Source organism: Bufo gargarizans, chromosome 6, assembly GCF_014858855.1.
Source record: "Bufo gargarizans isolate SCDJY-AF-19 chromosome 6, ASM1485885v1, whole genome shotgun sequence".
Taxonomy (NCBI): Eukaryota; Metazoa; Chordata; class Amphibia; order Anura; family Bufonidae; genus Bufo; species Bufo gargarizans.
In genome coordinates this window covers 54625115-54652330 of record NC_058085.1, presented here as the reverse complement: position 1 = coordinate 54652330, position 27216 = coordinate 54625115, and the positions used below count along the sequence as shown (strand labels likewise).

The 27216-nt window shown below is 44.0% G+C and overlaps 1 protein-coding gene across 3 annotated transcripts; it reads right to left on the bottom strand.

Moving 5' to 3' along the window:
* Positions 1-4323: 4323 nt before the first annotated feature.
* On the bottom strand, positions 4324-26222 carry LOC122941121 (nicotinamide N-methyltransferase-like). Of its 3 annotated transcripts, XM_044298144.1 has the most exons (7): positions 26072-26222; positions 22836-22925; positions 19615-19711; positions 18470-18712; positions 15768-15991; positions 7239-7446; positions 4324-5056 (listed from the first exon to the last, which is right to left on the bottom strand). In XM_044298144.1, the coding sequence occupies exons 5-7, from the start codon at positions 15913-15915 to the stop codon at positions 4621-4623; spliced, it is 792 nt and encodes a 263-aa protein (XP_044154079.1). In that variant the 5' UTR covers positions 15916-15991; positions 18470-18712; positions 19615-19711; positions 22836-22925; positions 26072-26222; the 3' UTR covers positions 4324-4620. The 3 variants fall into 3 exon arrangements, with proteins under 3 accessions (XP_044154079.1, XP_044154080.1, XP_044154081.1); XM_044298145.1 differs by lacking the exon at positions 19615-19711; XM_044298146.1 differs by lacking the exons at positions 18470-18712; positions 19615-19711; positions 22836-22925 and having other exon boundaries at positions 26072-26204.
* Between the last annotated feature and the right edge of the window lie 994 nt (positions 26223-27216).

Genomic DNA, 27216 nt, shown 5'->3' with positions numbered 1-27216 from the left:
ATGTGACCGTGTGTGTGGCAGATAGAATATAAAGAGAAACACTTGCAGGCTTGCATTGGCTAATGCAGGTTACTCTTTGGGAATATCTCACCTGATGTACCTGTGTGCCAAATTTAGTGAAGATCGGTCCAGTCGTTTGGTCGCGCATAAAGAACAGACAGACGTCCAGACAGACAGAGATAAACAGTCATACATAAGAATGTACATACAGTGTGTGTATATATAAATATATATATATATATATATATATATATATATACATAGATAGATAGATAGATAGATAGATAGATAGATAGAAGAAAAACCACCAGCAGCACCATCCAGGAGGAAAAAAGGGAAAAAAGGAGGGTGCAAGGCCCAAGTATGGCAATAGGTGATTACCCACTTGTAGAAGACAAAAATTGGACTGCACTCCAAAGGACTTTTCAATGAGTCAATGTGCTTTATTCACCCATCAAGTGGCACAGTTATATATATATATATACGCACACATTTTTATATATATACCTACACATCTACATATACCTACATAAAAACTACAATATACACATAACACACATTTGCAAATTTATACTCATATATGCACATAATTACATTCACTTTACACACACATACACTTACTTTTTATGCAGCATAGCTGGGAGATCTGGAGGGAGAGTTAGCTGGCAGGATCCAGAGTGGATGAAAACATCCTCCCCTACCCTTTCTGTCTCTGGGCTGAGGTATCTGTGTGTGTGCCGGGAGAGGGGGGAGTGTATGATGGAAGCACAAGCAATAAATCAGCTGCTCTCAGAGGAACCTTTCCTAGAGGCAGTGAGCTGCTAATTGATGGGGCAGACTGATTCTGGTTCACCTCTGCTCCTGAGTCCAGCCTCCAGAGTTCCATAACATTGTATTCTTTAAAGATTGGAGGAAGACCACTGGAAGGGGGCCCCTTTGGTGACGGGGACCCAGGACAATTGCCCAGTTTGCCCCCTAGCGCCGGCCCCGGGTCCATAAAAGCAGTTGCAGGCAGGCATCACGCAGTGGTGGAGGGAAAATGCCATACTCACCAGTGTGGGAATTTTTCAAAGCCACTGAGGAACATTAGCGTGGTGGTATGCAGGATGTGTGGGCAGAAGGTGAGGGGTGGCCAGGGTGCTAATATTGGCACGACAACCCTGCGTCAACACATAGAGCGTCTCCATAAAGTGATGTGGGAAAACCGTGCCACTCATTTAGTGTTACAGCCTGATACAGAAACTGCTGCATCTCCCACAACTTCCCTAATGGAAGCGCCCATTAGCATTTGCAGTATATGCTCTGGCAGGGAGCCGGTGGCCACATGAAATGATCGGCCGGAGGTTCCCTACCCCTGCTTTACAGGATGTTCTGACAAACTTTGTTTTTTCTGCACCTATTTTAGTCCCGCTGGCTCCTGATAGTTGGGGGTGCCTGGTATTGGACCTCTACTGATCTGATATTGATGACCTATCTTAAAGTGATTCTGTCACCAGGTTTTGGGCTATAGAGCTGCGGACATGCATGGCTAGATCGCCGCTAGCATGTCCGCAATATATCTGTCCTATAGGGCTGTGTGGTTTTAATTTCTTTAAAAAAGGATTTTATAGATATGTAAATGAGTCTTGTATGTGTCCAAGGGGCTGTACTAACCTTCCTTGTGCCCAGCCGTGCCCAGCCATGCCCGCCTGTGAAGGAGCCCAGCACCGCCTATGTCCTCCGAATCTCCTCCTTTCATCAATGATAGATAGCCGTAATCTCGCGATGCACAAGCTTGCGCATGTGCAGTGCCGGTATAGTGTTCCTTCCCTGTGCTGGCATCAGCCTCTGGGAAAGAACTGCGCATGTGCGAGCTCACGCATCGCGAGATTACGGCTATCTACGGAACCAAAGATCTCAAATTTGGACTCATCAGACCAAAGCACAGATTTCCACTGGTCTAATGTCCATTCCTTGTGTTCTTTAGCCCAAACAAGTCTCTTCTGCTTGTTGCCTGTCCTTAGCAGTGGTTTCCTAGCAGATATTCTACCATGAAGGCCTTATTCCTCTTAACAGTTGTTCTAGAGATGTGTCTGCTGCTAGAACTCTGTGTGGCATTGACCTGGTCTCTAATCTGAGCTGCTGTTAACCTGCGATTTCTGAGGCTGGTGACTCGGGTGAACTTATCCTCCGCAGCAGAGGTGACTCTTGGTCTTCCTTTCCTGGGGCGGTCCGCATGTGAGCCAGTTTCATTGTAGCGCTTGATGGTTTTTGTGACTGCACTTAGGGACACTTTCAAAGTTTTCCCAATTTTTCGGACTGACCTTCATTTCTTAAAGTAATGATGGCCACTCGTTTATCTTTACTTAGCTGCTTTTTTCTTGCCTTAATACAAATTCTAACAGTCTATTCAGTAGGACTATCAGATGTGTATCCACCTGACTTCTCCACAACGCAAATGATGGTCCCAACCCCATTTATAAGGCAAGAAATCCCACTTATTAAACCTGACAGGGCACACCTGTGAAGTGAAAACCATTTCAGGTGACTACCTCTTGAAGCTCATCAAGAGAATGCCAAGAGTGTGCAAAGCAGTAATCAAAGCAAAAGGTGGCTACTTTGAAGAACCTAGAATATGACATATTTTCAGTTGTTTCACACTTTTTTGTTATGTATATATTTCCACATTCATAGTCATGAAAATAAAGAAAACTCTTTGAATGAGAAGGTGTTTCCAAACTTTTGGTCTGTACTGTATATGTAAATACTTACAGTTCTGAAGACTCCAGCAGGCTCAGGATCAGTGCTCTGGGCAGCTGTGCTCAGGGCTGGAAGTGGGCACCGCTCTGCAGTTCAGGAAGGTGACCGGGGCTCGGCTCACCCTAGGTTTCAATGCCTCTGCGTGACGTCACGGCGTACGCAAAGGGCAGGGTTGATCGGAAGGAGGAGCAAGCAAGCAAGTCCTTCACTATGCGAGCCATGCCACTCACATAGTGAAGGATAGGATTGGTACATGGAGCCAGCAGAGCAGAGACAAGATATTTTACGACAATGTCATTGAATTTGTGGGCAGTGGCCAGCGGGGCTCAAGAGGCAGCTGCCTTGGGCCCCCCAGGAGCAACTTGGCCCGGGGCAGCTGCCCCTTTTTCCCCGCGTTAGAGACGGCCCTGGCTACAACAACATTTATCTTTACTGCAAAACAGCAGATCAGCATTCAGGCAGACACTTAAGGCTACTTTCACACTTGCGCTTGATCGGATCCGTTCTGAACGGATCCGATCATATTAATGCAGACGGAGGCTCCGTTCAGTACGGATCCGTCTGCATTAATAACTTTAAAAAATTTCGTAAGTGCGCAAGTAGCCTGCGCGGATCCGTTCAGACTTTCAATGTAAAGTCAATGGGGGACGGATCCGCTTGAAGATTGAGCCATATGGTGACATCTTCAAGCGGATCCGTTCCCATTGACTTACATTGTAAGTCTGAACGGATCCGCACGCCTCCGCACGGCCAGGCGGACACCCGAACGCTGCAAGCAGCGTTCAGCTGTCCGCCTGTCCGTGCGGAGGTGAGCGGAGCGGAGGCTGAACGCCGCCAGACTGATGCAGTCTGAGCGGATCCGCATCCATTCAGACTGCATCAGGGCTGGATGGAGGCGTTCGGGTCCGCTCGTGAGCTCCTTCAAACGGAGCTCACGAGCGGACCGACGAACGCTAGTGTGAAAGTAGCCTAACCAGGTTAACAATTTATCTCACAAGACAGCCATAGTTCTTAAACAGTCCATCTCGCAAATGCAACAATGATGGTGCACATGTTGTACAGTGTTTGCCAAATCTCCCTAATCCAAGCTGCATGGTTGATATATTTTGCAGAGTTTCTGTATAGGACCTGTTTGTAGTCTGTGATGTAATCTTTCAGGCTTCAGCCTTTAGTGTAACCTGGCTCATCATATAGGAGTTAACTATATGGGCATAAGCCTAACAGATCCACCAAATTCTAAAATTACATCTCCTTTTATAATTTACCCACTGGCCTATGTGAGGTGTGTAGTGTCCCTATGTGTTCTTATACAGTAGACCCACTGCCATGTACCTACCCACCAATTATGCAATTTAGTGTACACAAAATTTATTGTAGTCATTGGCCAAGATGAAGGGGATCTCCTAGTGGCTAAAGACTGTAGCACTGACATCACCAATGCCATACCTCAACTATACTTACTGTATAGGGGGAAAACAAAAAAATAAAACCACGCCCTACATTTTTGATGGTGAGGGAAAAACACGCCCCACAAACATCAAAGCATGCATACTTTTGATCTTTTGGTTAAATGCTACAATCAGCTGCTTTTTAAAGATTCTTTATTATTTTTACTTTTGTTAACATAGGACTACACTCATGTGCAGTAACATTTGTTAAAAAAATTTCGTTATAGGTCTATGTGCCCTCAAAAAACACAACTTTTTGGACAGGTTTTCCTTCTAAACCTTTATAACATCTTAAAATGGCAACTTGAGTCATTTGAAAGAATTATGGTGCAATAGATGTAGTTCCCCTAGTAATCAGTCAGGCCATGCAATTTCCCATCTCAATCTGCACTATTAATCAGATTTTTTATACACACTTTAAGCTACACACTACTTAGACATTTCTTTCTTTCCTAGCAACAATGACATAATAAGCTGTGAAATCAGCTTTGTCTTCTACAGAATCTTCTGTCTTCTCAGATTGCTGAAAGCTTTCGATTACATATCCAGCTCCAGTTATAGCTTCCCTAAGAAAGGCTTCATTAAGGTTTAGGCCAGAGAACTTCACGTCGCCTACCATGTAGTAATTATTTCCCAGATCACCCGTCATCACTAAGTAACCACCCAGTTTTAATAATGTAGTCATGTTTTTTAGAGCAGTGTTATAGGATTCAAAATCTTTACACGCTCCCTCCAGACACAGGCAACTCAGGAGACAATCTACTTGGGGAATAGTAACTGGATCTATGGGATTTGTATTAAATACATCACACATCAGGACTTGTTTTATGGCTTTTCTTAGCCGTTCTTCCTTTTCTTGCCAAGGTATCCTGTAATGAAGAAGAATCATTACTTTAAAAACATTTTATCTATGCGTATTCCTAGAATCTGAAAGCATAGACCATACCAGGCGACAGGACAGGACACCGGGATAAGAGGAAACATTGGGCTTTCTTGTCATTGCTAAGTTAAGAGGCATTCCGTTTTCATCTTTCATAATAGAAGTCTATGGGCAGCATAACGGATCCGTCTGGTTCCCGTTATGCAGACCGGAAAAAAAAGTTCTGTCGACAAGACTTTGTTTTCCGTCTTGCATAACGGGAACCAGACGGATCTGCTATGATTCCCATAGACTTTTATCATGATGGATTAAAACGGAATGTCTCTTAAAGGCTTCCGTTTGGACTTCCGTCTTATGAATTCCATTATTTTCAGTTATAACTATGTTATAATGGAAAACAGAATCCATAACGCTGATGTGAACCCACCCTAAACATACAGTCAGGGCTACAATGAAATAGTTTAGATCGAAGCATATTTATGTGTTAGAATGGCCCAGTCAAAGTCTGTGGCTGACACCGTTACAGGAGGGATCTGTGGCTGACACTGTTACAGGGGGGATCTGTGGCTGACACTGTTACAGGGGGATCTGTGGCTGACAATGTTACAGGGGGGATCTGTGTCTGACACTGTTACAGGGGGGATCTGTGTCTGACACTGTTACAGGGGGATCTGTGGCTGACACTGTTACAGGGGGATCTGTGGCTGACACCGTTACAGGAGGGATCTGTGGCTGACACTGTTACAGGGGGGATCTGTGGCTGACACGGTTACAGGGGGCATCTGTGGCTGACACTTTTACATGGGGGATCTGTGGATGGCCCTGTTATGGGGGATCTGTGGGTGGCACTGTTATGGGGGATCTATGGGTGGCACTGTTATATATGTGCCATCCACAGACCGCCCCACCCCATAACAGTGCCATCCACAGACCCCCCCAGCCCTTAGCAGTGCCATACACAGATGTCCCCCATAAAACTGTCATCCACAGATCCCCCCCCACCGCTCCAGTGCTGCAGTGCTGCAGTGCTGCAGTATACAAATATAAAATGTCTCATTAAATTAAAAGTGATTAAACATGCCCCCTCACTCCTAATATTACCGTACATCCTAACAGCTTCTGTACAACGCAGGTAGGCCGGGCGGCCGGCGCGTCACTCACTGACGTCACGTGCCTGCGCTGCCTGCTTCATTCATAAAGTAGGCGGCACAGGCACGTGACATCAGGGAGTAACGCTGCCTCCTGCCCGGCCTGCCTGCCTGCATTCTACAGAAGCTGTTAGGGTATATGGTAATATTAAAAGTGGGGGGGCATGTTTAATCACTTTTAATTGAATGAGACATTTTATATTTGTATAGTGCAGCACTGGTGTGGCGGGGCCGGAGTACAGTGACTGCACCGCCCCAATTGCCGGCCCCAAGCTCCTCCTCCCAGTCCCCTCCCGCTTGCTCATACATCGCAGCCTGCGATGTAAAAAATTTCAGCATATGCCCTATAAGATGCAGGGGCATTTTGGGGGGGGGGGGGAAGGGTGTGTTATGGGGCGAAAAATACGGTAGCTTATTATGCAAAACCAGGCACCAAATTTTGGCACAAAATGCAGGCACAAATTATGCCAAATTATGGTGTAATCTCAGAGAAAAGGGTCTAAAAGTGGACCAAATTTATTATTTAGCATCAGCCGTTGTGATAAATCTGAGACATTTTTGGACTAAATTTACACTAACTATTAGGTATAACTTGTAAATTTGTTCCAAAGTTTTCCTTGAATTTGAAGTCGGTTATCGTTTGACAATGAGATATCTGCTTTTTTTTTTGGGTCGAAGTCAGATCAGTGGGGGTCCATCAGTTTGGAATCCCACAAATCCTAAGAATAGGTTCCAACCAGTCCACAATTTCCTCAGTCTCTTCCTGCCTTAGAAAGCGGACGGTCCTCTGAAAACATTGCATAGGCATGTGCTTCTACATGTCAGACTATAACTGCTTCACTAGACTTCTACAACGAAGAAGCACACCACACTTTATCTTGCATGACTTGACATTGAGGGGGTTAAGGATTTTCAAACTGTAGTTTTTAACATTTTGAAATTTTTATATTATTGTGATTATTTCTGATCCTATTCAGCCAATATAATTTGCAAAAGATAAGTTTTAGCATGTGTTGCACATACCTGTTGCCTTCTAACCAGCACACATGTTTCACCACAGGGCTCCAGTCAAATGCTCCAGGCTGATTTTTAAGCCACACATTAAATTCCTCCCTGTTTTTGTCAGTAAAATCAGAGACAATGATGTTCTTGAAGCATTCACAGGCTGATAGAAGCTGGTATATGGTGGGTCCCGTTCCAATGTCAATCATTGTATCGCCTTTCACTTTCCCTTATAGAAAAAAAACGATCATTACACCAACACTTGCTGATCTATAGCTAAATAATGTCATTCAAAATGATAATTGCAGCCAGTTTGAGGTTTACTTTAAGTAAAATAATCGCATTCATTTCCTATTAGTTGAGTAAAAGCAATTAAAGGAAATGTTCTTTGTTGAGCGGCATACAAACTTGTTCCTCATAGCAGCTGTGTGGGCTTTCTCTATGATACCCTATATGGACAAAAGTATTGGGACACCTACACATTACACCTAAAGAAGCTTTTATGACATCCCATTTTACATCCATACACATTTATATTCAGTTGGTCACCCCTTTGCAGCTAAAACATTGCCCACTCCTCTGGGAAGGCTTTCTACAAGATTTTGGAGTATCTGTAGGAATTTCTGCCCATCTATCCAGAAGAGCATTTCTGAGTAGTAATGGGTGAACATCTGCCGGGACGGTTCGCGAACGCAATTAAATGCTCGCGAACCGCAAGTTCGCAGCGGGTCCTATTCATTTTAATGGCAGGCGAACCTGAAAAACCTTCAGCTCATATTTGCAGCCAAGAAATAATTACTAGAAGTGCACAAATAGTCCCACAACATGGACAGTGACATACCAGATGTATTATTCGAATTTGCGATCTCCATAAATATTTTTTTAATGCGAAATATCGGCAATATAATTTTCACGTACAAGCATGCACAAATGCACTATACAGTACCCAAATGCACAATCAGTTTTTTGGGGGGACGACTGGTATATCACACCAGTAGAAATTATTTGTTCCAATAACGCTTGTCCCTGTATATAACTGCAGTATCGCAGCAGAACCGCACACAACTGCCGCACAATACAAATGCACTATAATATACTTTCTAACATAGAAAGTATATTATAACATTGTACAAGGAAGGCAATCCATTAGAATATACATGAAGATAAAACATAACCTTTAATAATTTTACTATGAGGGTCCATTCACACGTCCGTAAGTGTTTTGCGGATCTGCAAAACACGGACACCGGCAATGTGCATTCCACAATTTGTGGACCGCACATCGCCGGCACAATAATAGAAAATGCCTAATCTTGTCTGCAATTGCGGACAAGAATAGGACATGTTCTATTTTTTGGCGGAAACGGAAGCACAGATGCGGAAGTGCGGATCCGCAAATGCGGATGTGGATCCGCAAATGCGGACAGCACATTCCGACCCATTGAAAATTAATGGGTCTGCACCCGTTCTGCAAAATTGCGGAACGGATGCGGATCCATTTTGCGAAACGTGTGAATGGAAAAGATTTCCCTCAAAATGAAAATAAATTAAATTATTAAAGTTAAGCAAAAAGTATAGATGCTGTAGGCAATAACAAGTGCTCGGCGGCACTAAATCAGGTGCTCGGCGGCACCAAATCAGAAACCATATGTCCTACCACAATCCGGGGGGTTCTAGTGCACATCCATGAATCCCAGAGGGCAAGCAAAAAACATCTATTCCTGGGCTAGATGATGATGTGGTATTGAAGGACAGGATGGGCAAAGAACTGTCCCTGATATTGCCCTACAGGGGGGTGCTATTCTGGCCCTGATAGCCTAACCACAGACCAGCCGCCCTGAAAAGAACGACCCCGTCCGGAACCTTGCGCTATATAAAAATGGCCCTAGTAAGTGCCTAGTCCCTAGGCCCCTGACTTCCATGTGATCACCTATATAGATCTATGTGTTTTTCACTCATTATAAAAGTATATTATAAGTATATCGCACCCCTCTGTGTATCACACCTATCGATAGCACACCTATACCAGTCCTTAAAATGACTTTTGTAGCCCTATTAGCTAGCATTTGGTGTCCCTGCTCCACACAGCAACCTCCTCCTACACTGGCAAAACACTGAATGTAAAATGGTGGCCAGATCAGGTTTATTTATAAGGTAGGGGGTATGTCCATGTGCTGAAATGTCTCAATTGGCTGTCCTGTACCACCTGATGGACGTGTCATGGGTCAAAGTTCTTCACAATGTAAAAGAATATGGCGGACACAAATTTCTCCATATGTTCGCATGTTTGGCGAATCGCGAACACGCAAAGTTCGCCGCAAAACAACCGCCGGGCGAATCTCTATTTGTGAGGTCTGACACTAATGTTGGACAGGAGGGCTTGGCTCACAATCTCCATTCTAGTTCACCCCAGGGGTGTTGGATGTGGTTAAAGTCAGGGCTCTGGGAGGGCCAGTCGAGTTCTTCCAAATTAAACTCATCCAACCATGCCATTATGGACCTTGCTTTGTGCACTGGGGTACAGTCATGCTGGAACAGAAAAGGGTTCTCACAAAGTTGGAAGCAAACAATTGTTCTAAATGTTTTGGCTTGCTGAAGCATTAAGATTTCTCTTACCGTGAATTAAAGGGCTGAGTCCAACCCCTTGAAAAACTATCCTATTAGCATTATCCATCCCCCACCAAACTCTACAGTTTCACAATCAGGCAAATAAAGTTTTTCTGACATTCGCCAACACCAGATTCATCACTCTACAGAACACGTTTCCATTGCTCCAGAGTTCAGTGGCGGCATGCTTTACACCACTCCATCTGACGCATGGCTGTGTGGCTTCTCCTCATCCTGATCTCCTTGATCCAAATGTGCGAACAGAGACCAGCTAATTGAGCCCTTCAGAGCTAACCCCTTTCTATATGCATCCGAGAAGCCACAGGTAGCCAGGCATGCCCTCTGCATAAGAAATTTGTTATTACAACCCTTTAAGCAGTGCCTTTCCTTGACTTATAAGACCTACTGATTTCTTCTCTAGTCCAGCCAGTGGTCTTACAAGGAAAACTTTTACAACAATTACCATCTCTAAATACTTTTATCCATGGGACAAGGATTAGGCAAATCATGGAGAAAAATTTTCAAATGAAAGCTAAAGTGGCCTGCAAAAGTGTCCCAGCGATCAGCCAACAAATGGCCAAATTTTTGCTTTTCAGCTGATCTGATTGTTTAAGTGACACTAAATATGGTGTCGACAGCACATTGCCCCAATGAAACTGTATGAGGATGAACAATCATATGACAGCTGCATCCAAATGCAGTTGACCTGCTGCCAACGATCAGAGATGAATGTGCAATGAGCCCCTGAGGGAGCTGGAGCAGAAGATGTGAGTGGTGGTGGCCCAGATTCAGGGAATTGATCCTGATGGTAATACGTCACAGTGTACTCCCTCAGGCTATCGCTCCCTGGGGTCAGTGCAGTCAAGTAGGGGCACCTTATATTCCCTTGGGCACTCCCTGTAGCTTGGACTCCTACCCTGTCCATGTGGGTGAAAGGCAGGGCTTGAAATGGATGCAATGGCCAGCGTGTGTTAGGAGAGTCAGTGGCAACACTAATTTAAACTTAACAAAAGTCTCTCTTTACTGTGCACTAAATAGGAGTTATAGTACATCCAGAAATTTTCTGTACAAAGCAAATTTCTCCTAGATGTTCAAACGTGAGATGAGCAACCCTCTAATTACTCCTTTTTGGCTAAAATCTCTGTGTCTGGCATCTCTTGGTAGCAATTGCAATCTGGCAACCATGGCTCTAGTGTCCACTAATCTGGAGTGCATAGGGTGTCTTAACATGTTATCCCCTTAGCAGCAACAGGGTCTGGAACACATCAAGCTGCATTATCTTGCAGACTCTCACTGTGGCCACCTAGATCATCCTTAAAAATGTCCTCTCTTTCATCTCCTGGAGCTCTTGGTGACATAGAAAGCTCCAGGGCTTGAAGCTGGCATATGGGGGACTGGAACACATCATTCCTACCTTAAAGGGCTTCTGCCACCCCACATTTTTTACTTAGTCTGATCAGACTAAGTGTAAAGTGAAAATACAGTACAGTACAGTATATAGTGTACTGTATTGTATTATACAGACATCAGACCCACTGGATCTTCAAGAACCAAGTAGGTCTGGGTAAAAAAAAAAAAGTTAAAATAAATAAACACGTTTATCACTGCTTAAAAATGTAAAAAATAAAATGCACTACACATGTTTGATATCACCGCGTCTGTAATAACCTGATCTATGAAACGGTCATGTTACTTTCCCCGCACGGTGAACGCCATAAAAAAATAAAAACTTTGATGAAATTGAAATTTTGCCCACCTTAATTCCCCAAAAAGGTAATAAAAATGACCCAAAAAGTTGTGTGTACGCCAAAATGGTACCAATCAAATCAGCACCTCATCCCGCAAAAAATTAGCCCCTACATGAGACAATTGCCCAAAAAGTTTAAAAAATATGGCTCTCAGACTATGTAAAATAAGTAAAATAAAAATATACATATTAGGTATCGCCGCGTCTGTAAGAACCTGCTCTTTAAAAATATCACATGACCTAACCCCTCAGGTAAATACCGTAAAAATAAAAATATAAAAACAGTGTCAAAAAAGCAATTTTTGTCACCTCACATCACAAAAAGTGCAATAGCAAGAGATCAAAAAGTTATATGCCTCCCAAAATAGTACCAATCAAACCACCATATCATCCTGCAAAAAATTAGCCCCTACATAGGAAAATCGCCCCAAAAAAAAATATATATATATATATGGCTCTCAGACTATGGAGACATTAAAACATGATTTTTTTTTGTTCCAAAAAATGATATTGTGTAAAACTTAAATAAAAAAAATGATTACATATTAGATATCGCCACGTCCATAAAAACCTGCTCTATAACAATAACACATGAGCTAACCCCTCAGGAGAACACAGCAAAAAAAAATATGTAAATACGGTGTCAAAAGCCATTTTTGTCACCTTACATCACAAAAAGTGTAATAGCAAGGTGACCAAAATGTCATATGCACCCCAAGATAGTGCCAATCAAACCGACATCTCGCAAAAAATGAGCCCCTACATAAGACAGTCTCCTAAAAAAAAATATAATAATATGGCTTTCAGAATGTGGAGACACTAAAACATTAATTTTTTTCAAAAATGCTTTATTATGTAAAACTGAAACAAAACCCCCCAAAAAGTTGTCATATTTGATATTGTCACGACCATAACAACTTGCTCTATAGAAATAGCACATGATCTAACCTGTCAGATCAACGATTTAAAAAATAAAAAATAAAAACGTTCCCAAAACAGCAATTAAAAAAAAAAAAATACACCAAAATCCAGCGTTTTCATGCAGTTAGATAGCATGTCGCATAGTGCAGCAAAAGCCAAGCTGCATCATAAAACATTAAGAAGACCTGAACATGTCTGGGCACCCATATCCTTAAGGCTACTTTCACACTAGCGTTTTTGCTGCATCAGGCAGGGTTCAGCAAAAACGCTTCCGTTACTGATAATCAGGGCCGGTGCCACCTGTAAGGCGACCTAGGCAGCCGCCTAGGGTGCAATTTAACAGGGGGCGCCGGCCCCGTTCGGTTTAAAAAAAAGTTTTTTTTTAAAGTACGGCGGCGGGCCATCCCCCGCACCGGGCGGTTGCAGCCTGAAGAGAGGGACCGACAGGAGGGAAGCGCCTCTAATGTAGCGTGGCCGAGCTCTGTTTGGTCCGCGGCACAGGAGCATTTGTTTCCTGTACCTGGCCGGACTGACAGGAAGTGCTCACTTAGTGTGCAGTTCCTTTCAGTCCGGCCGGGTACAGGAGACAAATGCTCCTGTACCGCGGACCAAACAGAGCTCGGCCACGCTATACTAGAGGTGGGGGGGAATGAGAGTGACAAGGGAGGGGGGGGGAGTAAATGAGAGTGACAAGGGAGGGGGGAGTAAATGAGAGTGACAAGGGAGGAGGGGAGAAAATGAGAGTGACAAGGGGGAAGTAAAGGAGAGTGACAAGGGAGTGACAAGTGTGGGGGAATGAGAGTGACAAGCGAGTGGGGGGGGGGGGAATGAGAGTGACAAGGGAGTGGGGGGGTAAATGAGAGTGACAAGGGAGTTGGGGGAAATGAGAGTGACAAGGGAGTGGGGGGGAATGAGAGTGACAAGGGAGTGGGGGGGAATGAGAGTGACAAGGGAGTGGGGGGGAATGAGAGTGACAAGGGAGTGGGGGGGAATGAGAGTGACAAGGGAGTGGGGGGGAATGAGAGTGACAAGGGAGGGGGGTAAATTAGAGTGACAAGGGATTGGGGGGAGTAATGAGAGTGACAAGGGAAGGGGGGAGTAAATGAGAGTGACAAGGGAGGGGGGAGTAAATGAGAGTGACAAGGGAGGGGGGAGGAAATGAGAGTGACAAGGGACAGAGGGGGGAGAAGAGAGTGACAAGGGATGGAGGGGGGAGAAGAGAGTGACAAGGGACGGAGGGGGGAGAAGAGAGTGACAAGGGACGGAGGGGGGAGAAGAGAGTGACAAGGGACGGAGGGGGGAGAAGAGAGTGACAAGGGACGGAGGGGGGAGAAGAGAGTGACAAGGGACGGAGGGGGGAGAAGAGAGTGACAAGGGAGGGAGGGGGGAGAAGAGAGTGACAAGGGAGGGAGGGGGGAGAAGAGAGTGACAAGGGAGGGGGGGAGAAGAGAGTGACAAGGGAGGGGGGAGAAGAGAGTGACAAGGGAGGGGGGAGAAGAGAGTGACAAGGGAGGGGGGGGAGAAGAGAGTGACAAGGGAGGGGAGGGGGGAGAAGAGAGTGACAAGGGAGGGGAGGGAGAAGAGAGTGACAAGGTAGGGGAGGGGGGAGAAGAGAGTGACAAGGTAGGGGAGGTGGGAGAAGAGAGTGACAAGGGAGGGGAGGGGGGAGAAGAGAGTGACAAGGGAGGGGGGGAAGAGAGTGACAAGGAAGGGGGGAGAAGAGAGTGACAAGGGAGGGGGGGAGAAGAGAGTGACAAGGAAGGGGGGAGAAGAGAGTGACAAGGGAGGGGGGGGGGGGAGAGTGACAAGGGAGTCCCCAGATCCAGACCAAGAGCCAGACTGCAGCCAGAGACCAGATCATCTTATTGTCCTGTAGGTAAGTAGACAATGCAATATGGTTATTATTTAATTGTTTAGTTATTAATACTACATTGTAAATTTACCTCACATTAAGGCTCCATTCACACGTCCGCAACGTGTTTTGCGGATACACGGAGCCGCGGATCCGCAAAACACAGAAAGCGCAATTGCGGACAAGAATAGGACATGTTCTATTTTTTTGCGGAACGGAAGTGCGGATCCGCAATTCCATGTCCAGACAGCACATCGTGCTGCCCCATAAGAATTAATGGGTCCGCAATTCCATTCCGCAAAATTCAGAACTAAATTGCGGACGTGTGAATGGAGCCTAAAAGGACACTATAGTCCCAGAACCAGTACAGTTAATGTAGTGGTACTGGTGTCTATAGCCTGTTCCTGCAGAGAAAATACACTGTGCAGTACTGGTGTTAAAGGAACACTATAGTGCCAGGAAAACAAACTTATTTTCCTGGCACTATATAGTTGTTAGGAGTGGAGCACCCTCGTGTCCCCCTCCCACTGGGCTGAAGGGGTTAAAACCCCTTTAGCCACTTACCTTTCTCCAGCGCCGGCACTGGGAACTCTTCTCCCTGATCCTCCTCTCAGCTGCGACTGCGCATCCGCACGCATTCAAAACTATGTTCCGCGTCTTCCCACTGTAATTTTCACAGTGAGAATCGCGGAAGCACCTCTAGCAGCTGTCAGGGAGACAGCTACAAGAAGCTTGATTAACCCTAAGGGAAACATAGCAGTTCTTTTAATTTAAATGCTGAGAAAGGGGTGGAACATATGTGATGTCATGATATGGGCAGATCATCTGATAAGGAGGGGGGGGGCGGCAATTTTTATCTTGCCTAGGGCGGCAAAAATCCTTGCACCGGCCCTGCTGATAATACAACTGTCGGCATCCATTATGAACGGATCCGGTTGTATTATCTTTAACATAGCCAAGACGGATCTGTCATGAAATCCATTGAAAGTCAATGGGAGACAAATCCGTTTTCTATTGTGTCAGAGAAAACAATTGATTTGAATTGTTAGTCATGACGGATCCGTCTTGCTCTGCATCCCAGGACGGAAAGCAAACCGCAGCATGCGGAACGGAACGGAATGCATTTTGGAGCATTTTGTTCTGTTCAGTTACGTTTTGTCCCCATTGACAAAGAATGGGGACAAAACGGAAGCGTTTTTTTCCGGTATTAAAGTATTTGAGGCCCTATGACGGATCTCAATAACGGAAAATATTAACGCTAGTGTGAAAGTAGCCTTAGTTAGCTCTTGATTGAATGCTCATTTACCGAACAGCTATTACACACACGATCATCCATTGTCTGAGTACATCAATGCCGATATATTGCTCAAATCAAGGTTTCTAAAAAAATGTTTACATATAAAGAAATACAATTCTGACCTACCCGAATTAAATGTCTCCACTAGGCCTTTGAGTACAAACTGTAAATACTCATCTCCCATAGATCCTGCACCCAGCCGAAAAAAGGACTCCAGATATGCCTTGGGGCTGAATAAATTCTGGTACTCCTCCTTCCCCGTGAAGTCCGACATAGTTTCTTCTCTGCAGATACTTGCTGAAGTGGCTGTACCGTCACCCTGCTGGAAGTGTCCTCAGTGGAACTCTGGTCTAAATAGATCAAAAGGAACTGGTTTTAACAAGTTACTGTCGGTGGTGAGCCAAGTCCTTTTTTATACAATCTCAATGTTCTGCAGTTACTTGGTCTGACTTCATATGGTGCACTGTAAAAACATGAATAAAGCTTGGGTTGAGGCACATACATGTTACTGGAGGAGTGGATAATGATCACCGAGGGCATTTGTGCATGAAGTGTGTCTAGGACCCCCTCCAGTAGATATATAGTATACACACACACACTCACTGCACACAATGGAACACATTGCACAGATACCACTCTCACAGCATGATTCCCTCAACTTCACTGTAGAACAAAAGTAAAGTCTTGTAATGTTATATAACGGGAGAAATTAAAGGAGTTTTCTGACTATTTTTAACTGATGACCTATCCTCTGGATGCAGTAACAGGATATTCTACATACTGCACAGGATGAAAACCAATGTAAGTGGTTGCTTTACATGGAGAAAACAGGTCAGGAGAATTGAAACTGAAAAAGAAAAAGCATTGGTTAAGATGTGCATAAGGTAAGCAATTGCATGACCAAATCTGTTACTGCGGTGGCAGTGTTTGGGGAGGCCCCAATGCTATGCTGGGTGCTCAGAAACCATCAAGGTGTCACCATGCAGTGCTGCTCTCCGGAAGGGATTGTAAGGTGTGGTGCACCCCAATAAGAAATAAGTCCAAGAGTCAGGGTCAGCAGTTAACGACTGTGCTTCTTTACTGGAGGAACTCAAGTGCGAAACAATACAGGCAATGCACTAAGCTGAATTCTCCAGTCTCCAACCTGGAAGAAGAAGGTTTGACACTGAGGAATCGCCTGAGCTAGCTGTCCCTCTTTCTCAGAAGCCTGGTACCCTGGCCAAAGGCTGGAGACCCAGGGTCTGTTGCTAAGTTGTTCGGCTGTCTCTCTGTTAAATGGACTGGTAACCCGGGGTCTGTGGCTCAGCATCCCCATCTCAGTGTCTTCTTACGGTCACTCTTGCAGTCTGGCACTCTCCTACTAAGCACTGGTTTCTATCTGCAGACAACAAAGGGCTCTGACTGCTCTTATTATATACAGTTTTTAAATTAACTAGAGCCTTCTAGTGGGAGGGGTGGAGTGGAGAAGCACAGCCTAAACAGAAACAGTGTTACACTTTCTGTTTATCATAGACTTATACAGAGCTTAAGTGAAAGTCTATGTGAATGACTAAGGAGTTTTTCTAGACATAAACAAGTCTTCAGGAATACTGGAAAAAAAAATCTGGTTTTGTCAAGTGGAGTTTTTATTCCAGATGCAATGTTTCGGCCACTTTTAAGCAGCTTGAAAAAGGCCTCACTGGCCTAAATGCTGCATCTGGAATAAAAGCTCCACTTGAGCATGTGCTGTCTCCACCTGATTTTTTTCGAGTATTCCTGATCATCTGATCCCTGTAGGGGAACTTACCACTCCCTTGGAGACGTGCACCCGTTGCTCACTGAACTAGGTGTCCTGCCCTCCTTTTTCATAAACAAGTCTTCAGACATAAACAACAGAGGTAAATCAGACACTCAGAATGTCAGTGTTTTTTCAGGTTTTTTCCTCATAAAGTCTCTCAGTATAAGCTGGCTGTGCCTTAACCCTTCCCACAGTGCAGTGCAGCTATAGTGTAATAACAGTGCAAATGAACAGGATATATTACAATACACATAAAAAATGCAATTCAACACTATACGCGCACAGAACAGCATAAATGACAGTGCAAGTTAACCCTTTGAAGCGCACTAAAGTAGTGAGTTGATGGCTTAGATGATCATATCTTTGAGGCAGTACCAAAAATCCAGCATATTACCTTGTGTAAAGAAGGATATGCTGCCAACAGTATTCAAACTGAATGGGTGACGGATGATCGTAACAACGATCATTCATCACCTTTCACTTTGCATCAGCTCATGTGAAAGGCCCTTTAAACAAGCGTTGATCAACTTATATATAGCTGATTATTGACCTGTCATCGGCCCATATAAGAGAACCCTATTTAGACGTACTCATAACAGTCAAGGGAGACATTCAAATCTCATATACTATCTACATAATATATAGGATTTATGAAAATGACCATGCTATACCCATTGTTTAGATGCTGGCTGTACACATCTTTTTCAGCTAGCAGTTAATATTTTTTTTATATTTTTGTATGCGCTTATAGAGCTCTATTATATTGCGTTGGGCTTTATAGCCATTAGCATCAAGCTGTGCCCAATGAGGCACACAATCTAAGTTCTCTATCAGTATGTCTTTGGAGTGTGGAAGGAAACCAGAGGAAGCCCATGAAAAAACTGGAAGAACATACAAACTCCATGCAAATTCCATGCCCCATTGCTGCAAGGCACCAGCGCTAACCAGTGAGCCACCGTGCTGCCCCTCAGTATCTCCATTTACATGCATTTTTCTCCCATTTGGTAACTTCAGTAGTTAAGGCAGCATACAGCAGACTATAGATACTCACCCGTGAATCCTGTATTCAGCTGCAGCAGTGGCCAGGGGGGCACAGAGGAGGAATCACTAAACGCAGCAGCTTCTCCTGACAGCACGAAGCGACAGAGGAAAAGCAGGGACTGCACCTCCTCCACTGTCTCTCTCTTCCCCCTCCTTCCGTCAGTCTGTCCTGCACGGGTGAATCTTTTTGCCAGTTTGAGCTCCAGCATCTATGAGGCAGCTCCTTTAAGTGAACGATGGGGCAGGCTCCTGTCTGAGATCCAAATAGTAGAAAGTTAATCCTACTCCCACGCTCCAAACTCTTACTTTCTACGTTTAAGAGAGAGAGGGAGGGGGGCGATTGTCTAATGGTGTTAAAGGGGTTATCCAGATTTACTAAATGAAGGCCTCTTCTTAGGCTACTTTCACACTAGCCTTGTTTGAATCCGGCGTTCAATTCCGACACCGGAACTGCCCGCCGGATCTGGAAAAACGTGTGAAAACTGATTACATTTGAATCCTGATCAGGCTTTCGATCACAATGGAAAAATGCATTGGAAAAAACGGATCCGCCATTTATGGACTTTAACTTTTTTTTCCTATTTTTCGGGTTTAACATGCAAAAGCCGGATCCGGTTTGACTGAACACACGGCGCCGGATCCGGCGTTAATGCAAGTCAATGGGAAAAAGGCCGGATCCGGTGTTCAGTCAAAGTGTTCAGGATTTTTGGCCGGAGGTAAAAATACTGCATTCTACGGTTTTCTGAAAAGCCTGATCTGTCAAAAAGACTGAACAGAAGACATCCTGATGCATCCTGAGGGACGGACTCTCCATTCAGAATGCATTAGGGTAAAAATGATCAGTTCTTTTCCGGATTTGAGCCCCTAGGACGGAACTCAGCCCTGGAAAAGAAAAACGCTAGTGTGAAAGTACCCTTAGGATAAGCCTTCACCATCTACCCAGTGGGAGTCTAACACCCCACACTACCGCTAATCAACTGTTTGGGTATAGCTCTGGTGCCAGCTTAAAGGGGTTATCCCATAAATAATGTAAAAAAATTAAATTACACAGTACATCACAATCTCTTTCTAACAAAGCTAGAAGAACCAACCCTGTACCTCACACGGATCCAGAGATCTCCCCAATCAGTGCTCCAATTCCTTTGCTAGACTTACCCAAGCTTGCAGCTCAGAAGGGCATGGTTTTTCTCTTGCTGCTCTCCCTATCACAGCTTATGGGCATGTCCTTTCAGCTGCAGCTCTCTCCCTATAACTGTCACAGATTCACACACAGGATAGAGTTAGTGACATTTGAAGGATGGAACAGAGCATGTGCGTCCACCTCAGTGAGGTGGACAGAGAAATAAGTGAAAGAACAAACAGCAGGTAGCGCTATACAGAATGATTTTATTGAATAACTCCGTGGCTATGCTACATTTTTAATTACATGCAGTTACAGAAATTGTCAGGTCCAGGTGCTGGTTTGAAAAAATGTATTTTTTTTTTTTTTTTGTGGGACAACCCTTTTAAAGTATGTAGTGGACAGAGCATGTCACTAATTTCTGTTTTAGGAAGCTGTCTTATATGTAGAAATGGCGCTGGATGCTCTGATGTAATGAGAGGCCGGCGCCTCTTCATAATTGTGGCAAATTCTCCACCAGCTATGGGGCTTTATTAAAGGGGTTGTCTCATGACAGACAATGGGGGCATATCGCTTTATAATATATTGTATTATAGGTGCGAATCCCACCATTGGGACCCGCACCTATATCGAGAACAGGAATGAAAGGAAGACCAAGAGTCACCTCTGCTGCGGAGAATAAGTTCATCCGAGTCACCAGCCTCAGAAATCGCAGGTTAACAGCAGCTCAGATTAGAGACCAGGTCAATGCCACACAGAGTTCTAGCAGCAGACACATCTCTAGAACAACTGTTAAGAGGAGACTGTGTGAATCAGGCCTTCATGGTAGAATATCTGCTAGGAAACCACTGCTAAGGACAGGCAACAAGCAGAAGAGACTTGTTTGGGCTAAAGAACACAAGGAATGGACATTAGACCAGTGGAAATCTGTGCTTTAGTCTGATGAGTCCAAATTTGAGATCTTTGGTTCCAACCACCGTGTCTTTGTGCGACGCAGAAAAGGTGAACGGATGGACTCTACATGCCTGGTTCCCACCGTGAAGCATGGAGGAGGAGGTGTGATGGTGTGCGGGTGCTTTGCTGGTGACACTGTTGGGGATTTATTCAAAATTGAATGCATACTGAACCAGCATGGCTACCACAGCATCTTGCAGCGGCATGCTATTCCATCCGGTTTGCGTTTAGTTGGACCATCATTTATTTTTCAACAGGACGATGACCCCAAACAGACCTCCAGGCTGTGTAAGGGCTATTTGACCATGAAGGAGAGTGATGGGGTGCTGCGCCAGATGACCTGGCCTCCACAGTCACCGGACCTGAACCCAATCGAGATGGTTTGGGGTGAGCTGGACCGCAGAGTGAAGGCAAAAGGGCCAACAAATGCTAAGTATCTCTGGGAACTCCTTCAAGACTGTTGGAAGACCATTTCAGGTGACTAACTCTTGAAGCTCATCAAGAGAACGCCAAGAGTGTGCAAAGCAGTAATCAAAGCAAAAGGTGGCTACTTTGAAGAACCTAGAATATGACATATTTTCAGTTGTTTCACACTTTTTTGTTATGTATATAATTCCACATGTGTTAATTCATAGTTTTGATGCTTTCAGTGTAAATCTACAATTGTCATAGTCATGAAAATAAAGAAAACTCTTTGAATGAGAAGGTGTGTCCAAACTCTTGGTCTGTACTGTAGGTGTGGGTCCCAGCAGTGGGACCCGCACCTATAAGACAATGGGAGCATATCCTAGCATCCAAAACGCTGGTCTTAATAATTGTGCCCCATAATTATTAAAGCTCACTGACACTGGGTCCCCCTTCCCTCCAGGGCCCATTTGCAGCTGAACTAGTTACACAGTTGGTATATTTATCTTTGGAGCCCTAAGCAACATGCAAAACAGGAATCGCTCATTCATTTATACCTGAGTATAATGCCAAATAATGACCACCCAATATAGCGAGTCAGTGCCCAAATAATGGCACAAAAAAAAATACTGCCATGTAATGCCTTGTCATATGTATTGTATATAGCCCACATTAAAATACAATGTAGAAGTCAAATAATATTCAGCATCCAAATATTACTCACTACAAGGACACACATATGATGCAGTAATTTAATTTGCAAATTATACCAACATACTACAGACAAGTGATTTGATTCTAAACAAATCAGATTTAAGAAGTTTGCAATAATTTGTCCGCAAAGCGAATCCGAAGTGGTTTAATTAGTTTTTGACGAATCATGTAAAAACTGCTCCCAAAGCCAATTTACTGTGAATATTGGTGGAGAAAATCATGAGGGAAAGAGAAGAATGGGGGGGGGGGGCAATCAGGGGCAGAATTGGGTTAGGTATTTTGCTGAGAATGTCAGAGAACAGAATTCTATGTTTAGCTTCCGACCTGGAAGGGTGTCATGTGGCAGTGTCTGACAAAAAGCCACTGCAGGCACAAGTCACTAATTTAGTGTGATACGAACACTAAAGGGAGAGAACAGAAAGATGTCATTGGGTAGATTTTAGGGAATTTGATCCGGGAAAGCTTTGAGAGAGTGAGGACTGTCGCCCAGTTGTATCCTGGCAGCTACTTCTGCATTACAAAACTCCCTGCAAGAAAAATAAACCTATTTTCCTGTATATGAACATAAAACTTAAAAAAAAAAACTCAGTTTATAAGCTTTATTGCCAGCAGGCACCCCAATAGCATTCTGCTGCAAATTCTGAGCAATTGCACATTTTTATTTTCTTCTAAAATCCATTTCAGTGCATGATACCAGTGTTATTAAACACATTGCATTATATTGCAGCATAACGGATAGTTACAGCAAAAGCAATAATGCCATATTTATACCCCTGATGTGTTATCCAATGAATTTCATATTGCTGCAAGTTAAAAGGTAGTTTCAGCAAAAGCAATGCTGCAATAGTGACATTTTTATACCCGTGGTATGCTATTAAATGTGTTTCATATTGCTCTCATAAGTTAACAGGTAGTTATAGCAAAAAACAATACTGCAATGACATTTTTTATAGCCATGCTATGTTATTAAACTCCTTGCATATTGCTTCAAGACAACGAGTAGTTACAGCAAAAGCAATACTGCAATAATGCCATTTTTACACCCGTATTAATAAACACATAAATCAAAGACATTTTACAGCAAACATTGCATTGTCATACCCGTGTTACTGAAAGTGAACACATTACTGCATCAGACCATGTAGTTCTAAGACATTTCCCCGCACAAATTGCATTGTTATACCTGTGTTGTTGAACGCACAGTTCAAAGAAGGACATTTTTCCGTACTGCAAACATTGCATTTGCAGCATCCTGCACTGGATTCATGGTACACTGCAAAGTACAAAAGAATGTGCTTTTGTGTAAAACATGCATTTACTGTATTTTGAATGCACAACGTAATAATTCGCTATATTAAAGGCCACCACTTGATGGGGCTGGTGTCACCCTCTATATTTGGAGAGGAGAGAACATTCTAGTCAGTTCAAGTCAGTCAGGGAAGTGGGTGCAGTTAATTGGTGTCAAGTCAGTGAACAGAAAAGATGCAAAGATGTAAAGCTGGTATTTCAGCCACTCCTTGACCAAGGTACCAGCCAGAAAGAGGCCAGAACAACTACAGAAGCCGGCCAGATGTAAGCTAGAGAGGGTTGTAGAGAAAGTCCAATAGAGATAACTTGTCTGAAAAAGACTCATTGGTTCTACAGCACATGTGTTCAGTAATTGGCTGAATGCACACCGAAGGGGATTCATCACAAATGAATGAATCTCTGCATCCCAAGGTGGCTTTTGTGGACGTGTACTGTAAGTACAGCAACACATTTAAAAAATTGCAGAGTTTGTGCCTGCCACTATGGGGAACTGTTCTGCTGGTTGCATCGCATTGCCTAAAGTATACGCCCCATGATTGGATGCTTATGTGTGCAAGTCAGCTAGTGAAGTGCAGAGTAAGGAAGACTACTTTAAAGAGACACTTTGGTCTATCAACTACCTGTGCAGCACATCTGTCGAAAGTATGTTTGTGAACATCTGCCAGTCCATTGCAAGAACTGTTCTGATCTATTTTAGTTGGAATTCTTGGTGTCCAGTCAGTGAACAGAACAGATGTGAAGCTGGTATTTCAGCCACTCCTTGAGCAAAGTACCAGCCAGGAAGAGGCCGGAACAACTACAGAAGCAGGCCAGATGCAAGAGAGAGAAGGTTGTAGAGAAAGCCTAATAGAGATAACTCTATTGGTTCTATAGCACATGTATTCAGTAATTAGCTGAATGCACACTGAAGCGGATTGGGCACATGTGAAGGAATCTCTGCATGCCAAGGTGGCTTTTGTGGACGTGCACTGTAAGTACAGCAACACATTTTAAAATGTATTGCACCTTGTTTTCTTGTTAATAAAGATTATTGCTTTGTGGGAGATGCTAGGTATCGTGGGTAGTGCAAGACATTCTGGGAAGGAGAAGCCAGTCTCCAGTCTATATACAGACTACAGGACATCAACAGAGCTGTTCCATGCAGTTCTCCTTCTTAAACTCCACCATCCTTGTGCAAGTATATCTAGTGAGTGACATCTACCTTTGCTTCAGGGACAGTATGTTATGCAGTGCTGTTTTAGCTAGGTATAAATGTTACTTAGGGAAGTTGTTATTAGATGTTAGCTAGACATGCATTCCTATGTATAGGTACTGTAAGGGATCGTTTACTTTTAGGGGGTCGCCATCACAAATTACTTCACCAGACAAGGGTAGAATGTCCAAACTCGTGTTTTTTTCCGGACGTTTCAGCAAAACAGGTTATGAAGTCGCAGCTTCAACTTATCACTTGTGACATCCACACAAAATAACAAACCCTTGCCCGGCTAGGCTCTAACTAAACACATAAGCGTATCCCTGACTCACCTAGAGAGCCCTGTTCACACATGGAACACAAATGCGGCTTTCCTCAGCCATACAGCCCAGCAACCTCCAGGCTATGACACTTCAATACCTTTTTGGGAATTGTGGCCCAGTAGTCCTCCTGACTCTGGCCTTGTGATCCTTGTTTCACAGGCGTCACAGCGTCCCCCAAAGTTCAGGCTATCGCCTAGCCCCGAGGCCCCTCAGCCCACCCGGCTGAGACCACTCACACAGAGCCTCACCAGTACTCTGCTTCACACAACACTCCAAAGTGAGACACACCCAATTGCAGAAACCAGATTAAATGGAATCCCTTGACGTGGGCATGCCCTAAGTCCCGGACTGAAGCATGGGGAACAGGCACCCACCCAACACATTGCCCGTTCCCAGTAAAAGCCCACCCTGAAATAGCTGAACCAGCTACACTATCTATATGGTGTCCCCCAACTACTTTAGTGGACACCTGGACTAGGGCTTTTACTCCACCAAGGCCAGGCCCCTTGGTGACACGCTCCTGGTGCAAACAACACCTCAATGTTCACATTGCCACAGTACCCAGTGTTTATGTGATGTTATAATACATGCTGTTCTATGCTTTATACTTATAAATGTTATTTGTATTCTTATAGTTTTACCACACAATTGATCACATCAATTCACAATCCTGTTAACCAATAAACAAGATAAACTACAGAAAACAGTCCTCTTATTTGGAAGACAGGAATGGTTTATGAATGTCAGACTGCACACTATGTGAACGTGTATGAAGAGAGAACAGGAACTGTTCTGCTGGTTGCTTCACTACTTTAAAAAGACACTTTGGTCTATCAACTACCTGTGCAGCACATCTATGGAAAGTATGTTTGTGAACATCTGCCAGTCCATTGCAAGAACTGTTCTGATTGATTTTCAACTGCCTCCTCAATGCTTTTCACTCTAACATTATTTTCTATTGCTGTCATTGCATTCAAGAATAAATGGGAAGAAAGAAAGGGCAAAACATTTTTTTAACAAGAGATAACGTAAAGTCCAGGGAGACCTCACAGTGCTACATACCAATTTTAAGGGCAATTGGAGCAACTTTGATTTGTGTAGCATCGATTTAAATTTTTGGAAAGATTTTTGACGAATCAGACAGGAAACTAATTTCAAGTTCTCTCATCTCTATAACATTCACGACTAGTGTATAATACTTTGTGGTTTTATATTATATCTATAGTGAAATTGTGAAAGGATGATAAAAAGAGGAAATATGGGTTGATCAAGAAATAAACAGCACAGGAGCAAAAGCCAAAATGAATGAAGGTACACGCGTTGTAGAGCTTAATCCAAAAGTCTCTTTAAAGCAAATAAATGGAGAACCAGGCAGCAGTCCAAGTGAACTAGTTTTTATTAACTTGTGATGCACAAGATAAGGAGATGAAAGATCAGCGGCACTGCTGCTCTCATCTCACATTCACCCCGGCACTGCCCGATATCACAAACCCGGGGCCCAGCAAGTATAGCAGGTTAGCGTGGTGCTCAGCGAGGATGCGGCAAGTAATAACTTGAAATCACATAGACGTAGATAAAATAAATCGCGGCACTCACCACTGCGTCAGGGAACTTCAAGACTTTATTTCTTTGCTGGTCGTTCACAGGCTGGGGAGCGGAATGGCCTTTCAGTGTGAGTAGGCGGTGACGGCCGTTTCGCGCATGACTTGCACTTCCTCGGACCACTGTCAACATAGGCACGCACAGCCGTACTTTATATGGGCGGGCACCCGATCATCACTGAGGTAACCAGAGAACGCTCCACAGGTGCGCAACTATGTAATTAAAAACAAGGAAAAGGATACAATATGCACAATCCAAAGAGCACTACAAGGTATATGGACAAGACAGTCTCAAATGACTACAATGCAGTTACATTTTACAAACAATTATGAAGACGGATAAAGGCTAGACAACTTCATAGGAATACTGCCATGTCAATTTTATCATTGAGGCCGTGCAGACCCATGGCACAAGTTTTAATGATCCATTGAGCCTCCTGCGGCAGCAAGAGGCGGTGACAGTCACCACCCCTAGGGATGGGTCCCACGACCTCTATGCCGGCAAAGGAGAGGCTCGATGGATCACCACCATGGACTGCACGGACGTGATCAATCAGGCGGAGAGAGCCTCGTCCTGTTGTGATGGAACTCAAATGTTCCCGCACTCTTTCAAAAAGAGGTCTAATGGTCTTACCGATGTAAATCCTCTGACAGACACACATCATGACATAGACTACGTACGAAGTACGGCAGGTAATAAAGTCTTTGACCTTATAAGTGACGCCTCCCAGGCATAACGTTTTTCTCTGTGAATTGTGGGGGCAAAAAGAGCACATTCCACACTTATAATTTCCCTGCGGTTTCCTACTTTGCAACCAATTACTTTGTCTAGACTGCCTCACCACACTGTGGTCCAATTTATCTCTCAAAGTGTGACATTTTTTAAAAGTAATAAGGGGTTTTCTGGAAGCCAACTCCCCTAAAACAGACTCGCCTTTAAGGAGGTCCCAATTATTTAACACAGCTTGTCTCACTATGCCTGCCGCCGGGCAAAATTTAAACACAAACGCAAATCTGTCGTTGTTGCTTTCTTTTGTCCTGTCAATAAGGAGATTTTGACGTGCATAATGGCTGGCACGGTACAAGGCATCAATTACGTCTCTCCGAGGGTAACCCCTCTCCAAAAGCCTCTCCTTAAGT

Bases quoted from the DNA above. Each gene is read 5' to 3' on its own strand.
- LOC122941121 (XM_044298144.1), bottom strand. From the start codon at position 15,915: ATGTCGGACTTCACGGGGAAGGAGGAGTACCAGAATTTATTCAGCCCC. The intron at 7,447-15,767 runs GTAGGTCAGAAT...TTTTTCTATAAG, and splicing joins AGTGGAGACATTTAATTCGG to GGAAAGTGAAAGGCGATACA. The intron at 5,057-7,238 runs GTATGTGCAACA...TCTTCATTACAG, and splicing joins TGCTGGTTAGAAGGCAACAG to GATACCTTGGCAAGAAAAGG.